The sequence below is a fragment of the Dipodomys ordii genome, unplaced genomic scaffold, assembly GCF_000151885.1.
Source record: "Dipodomys ordii isolate 6190 unplaced genomic scaffold, Dord_2.0 Scaffold132, whole genome shotgun sequence".
In the NCBI taxonomy this organism is placed as follows: Eukaryota; Metazoa; Chordata; class Mammalia; order Rodentia; family Heteromyidae; genus Dipodomys; species Dipodomys ordii.
This window is the reverse complement of record NW_012267348.1, coordinates 4,425,542-4,429,419: the sequence shown is the minus strand read 5'-3', so window position 1 is coordinate 4,429,419 and position 3,878 is coordinate 4,425,542. Positions and strand designations below refer to the sequence as shown.

The 3,878-nt window shown below is 36.7% G+C and overlaps 1 protein-coding gene across 2 annotated transcripts in view; it reads right to left on the bottom strand.

Moving 5' to 3' along the window:
* Window positions 1-3,878, bottom strand: part of Sfmbt1 (Scm-like with four mbt domains 1) — a 77,056-nt gene that overhangs the window by 43,158 nt on the left and 30,020 nt on the right. For both annotated transcript variants that reach the window (XM_013030787.1, XM_013030788.1), the window contains one exon: window positions 2,603-2,843. In XM_013030787.1, coding sequence (XP_012886241.1) covers window positions 2,603-2,843 — 241 coding nt within the window. The remainder of the gene's footprint in view (window positions 1-2,602; window positions 2,844-3,878) is intronic.

Here is a 3,878-nt window from a genome sequence, read left to right as displayed (position 1 = left end):
GGAAGGAAGGAAGGAAGGAAGGAAGGAAGGAAGGAAGGAAGGAAGGAAGGAAGGAAGGAAGGAAGGAGAACACCATTTGGTATCCATTAGAGTAAAAAACTGTTTTTTGGCAAAACCCATCTACGGATGCTCTTTAAAAAAAGTCTGAATAGCAATGGGATATTTTCACAATCTTAAAGTATTTTCCTATATTAACTTAAAATGATAAAAGAATATTTTTACCATGGAAAAACCTGACGCATACCAATTTAATCAAGTGATGAAAGTTAATATTAACCTCATAAGAAAAATCAACAACATGTAGCTCCTCAACGGATGTAGTAAGAGATATAATGTCTTTTTTATTTATTTTTTTAACAAAAATAGCGTTTGAATATAAGGAAATACAAGACAAATACAAACTGAGGGAGATTCTATCAGATAACTAGCTTTTCCTCTTCAAAAATGTTTAGACCAAGTAACAAGAAAAGATTAAGAAAGCTAAAGAAATGTAACAATTAAATGTTACGTGATCCAGCACTCAGGGTCCTAGACCAGAAACAGAAAACAGACATAAGGAATAGTCCTGAGACTAGGGGAAACTAGCCTGTATCTTTTAAAATGTTCAAGTCATAAAAGACACAGATAACTTGAGGAACTGTTCCAGATTAAAGGAAATGTATATATGAGACATAACGACTGAATGTAATACATACTCCAGGATTTTCTTTCATTGTAAAAGTATTGATTGGGACAATCAATTGGCAAAATCTGAAAAGGATCTTTTATTTCCTTCCTTCCTTCCTTCCCTTCCTTCCTTCCTTTCCTTCATTCTTTTTCTCCCTCCCTCCCTCCTTCTCTCACTCTCTCTTTCTTTTCTTTCTCTTTCTTTCTTCCTTTCTTCTTTCTTTCTTTCTCTCTCTTCTTTCTTTCTTTTGTTGTGAGTCATGGGCCTGAATTCTAGGCCTGGGCGTTGTCCCTCAGCTCTTCAGCTCAAGGCTAGTGTTCTACCACTTGAGCCACAGCACCACTTCCAGCTTCTTTCTGCTTATGTGGTACTGAGGAACCCAGAGCCTTATGCTTGCAAGGCAAGCACTGGACCGCTGAGCCACCTTCCCAGCCCCAATAATTTACTTTTCTGATTCTGACATTTTATTAGATTCATCAGTTCTTGTTTTCAGAGGTCCATTAAAGTGTTTATGAATAAAAAGGCACCATGTTTAAAACTGACTCTAGCTCAATTATTGCTATATACATATGACCATATAGGAGAATGCTAAGCAAAATGAACTCTAAGACATGGACATAAGAGGTTTTTCTTTGTTGTTGTTTTTAATGTAATACATGATTTTTTTTTCTTTTGTGTTTTTCCCTCCTATGGTTTATCCCCTGTTGTCACTGTATTTGATTTTGGTACCCTGGGTATTGTATATATGTTTATCTGAATTAGGGAAGAGAAGGGGAACAAAAAAATGGTAAGAGACAAAGGACAAAGGAACCAATGCAAGAGCAATACTCACAAGACACTATGTTGGAAATGATTTGTATAACTTGGGGGAAAATGGGGGGAAGGAAAGAGGGAGAAAAATAAGGGAGGGTAACAAGTTCAACAAGAAATGTACTCACTACCTTACTTACGTAACTGTAACTCCTCTGCACATCACCTTGACAATAAAATTAAACTGATTCTCAAGCCATTAAAAAAATGTGTGGGCGGGTAAGAAAGGATAAGGCAAATATAGTAAAGTATCAACATTTGGGGAAATTTGATAAAAGGGCCCCCAGAGTTTTTTACACTATTCTTTAAAATATTCCTGTAAAATTGAACTTGTATCAAAATAACAAGTTAAAAGATGCCAGGTGTAGAAGCTCATAACTATAATCATAGCTACTCAGGAGATGGAGATTAGAAGAACTGAAGTTTGAGGCGAGCCTGGGCAAAAAATTTGCACAATCTCCATCTCAACCAATATAAAAGCTAAGCATGGTGGTACTCAAATATCATCCCATAGGATCACAGTTCAGAATAGCCAAGGCAAAAGGCAAGACCCTATTTGAAAAATAAGACTAGAGACATGGCTAAAATGGCAGAGCACCTCCTGAGAAGGCTAAGGACCTGAGTCCAAACCCCAGGTCCACCAATAAAAGTTAAAAGGAAAATGAAATTAGAAACATCTGATATTTTCTTGAATCTTCAGTCTCTCCTTCCTTCCCCACTTTACCTTACCCTTTTCTTCTGCCTCATTTCTTGCTTCATTTCTATGGAGAACACTCTGCTGATTTGAAGCATCATTTGGTTCATTTTAAGAGTTCATAGTTACCAATTCCCATTGCTTAGGGACAAATGGAGAAAAGACAATAAAAAGAGAGACTCAACAGTACACTAATTTGGCCAGATGTACAGTCTTATAAGATGAAAAACAGCTGATGAAAATCTGATCTTTACAGAAAAAAATAACTTCAAAGGGGGGAAAAAACGTATGCTTTCCACATACTGGGAAATGTGCATTCTTTTTTATATTCAAAATGTTAACCTAAAAAAGCTCAGTAAACATATGGGCCATAGGCAATCCAAATGTTCTTACAGTAATCATCATGCCTGAACAAGAAGTATTTCCTTTACCTTCTGGGGCTTCAAGGGTCTTTTTATTCTGCTCACACCACCCAATGGGGTAGAGACCAGCCTTCCTGATGTCACACCAGAAGTCTGCTCTCCGGTCTTCCCCATAGCCATCATAACGAAGGAGAAGCAACTGTTCACAGGCGGTGATGATGGTGGCAACCCAGTAGGTTTCAGGATCTCTTTTCACAGCCACCTCCAGTTTCATCCCAGGAGCAAATCCATTTTGTAAACGTGTGTCCACCTGAAGAGATAAATTATATTAGGCCTGAGACACTTGTCTTAGATGAGTATTTCTCTACCCAATGTTCTTTTTTAGGACTTAGGAATTCTAAAGTAATAAAATCTTCTCAAGGGAAACCTGAGAAATTCCAGTTCTAACTCATAGGTGTGATCCACACAAAACATTTTTTTCTTTTTTTTTTTAATGTTTATTGTAAACGTGAAGTACAGTTACAGAAGTCAGGTAATGAGTACATTTCTTTATTAATTTATGTTACTGTTATATACAGAGGGATTACAATTACATTCCCTCATCCTCTCCCAGTCTCTCCTTCCTCTCTCCACCCACAAGTTGTATAGTTTATTTTCATCAATGTCTAGTGAAATTCACTGCTGCAGTTTTTCACCTGCTGCAGTTTTGCCCCTCCAGTCCTATATCCTTCCCCACGCCCTTCCAAAGATACACACTTGAATACACCATACATACACAAGGTACAGAAGACAAAATCATCGAAAACTAAAAAATTGAGAGATCTATTGTTCCCATATCTTGGAGTTTATTTCAATATGTATATTATTTTATATAAACATGAATAGTCACTTAGGCATTACACTTCTGTGTTTCTCTCCTAAGAGTATCCTTTTTTGATCTCACTGTGAAATATCTAGAATCCTGTATAATTTATTATATCCCAGTGCATTTTAGATCTAATTTTTGCATACCAGAGAAAACAGGTACTATTTGTCTCTCTGATCTTGGCTTACGTCACTTAACATGATTTGTTCTAATTCCATCCATTTCCCTGCAAATGACATTATTTTATTTTTTAATGGCTGTGTAAAATTCCATTGTCCATAGGTACTACATTTTTTTATCCGCTCATCTATTGTGGAACATCTAGGTTGTTTCCATATCTTGGTTATTGTGAATTGTGTGGCAATGAACATGGATGTGCAGGTGTCTTTATTGTATCCTGGCTCATCATGTTCAGGGTAGATGCCCAGGAATGGTACAGCTGGGTCATAGAGAAGGTCTATGTTTAGTTTTTTTTTTTTG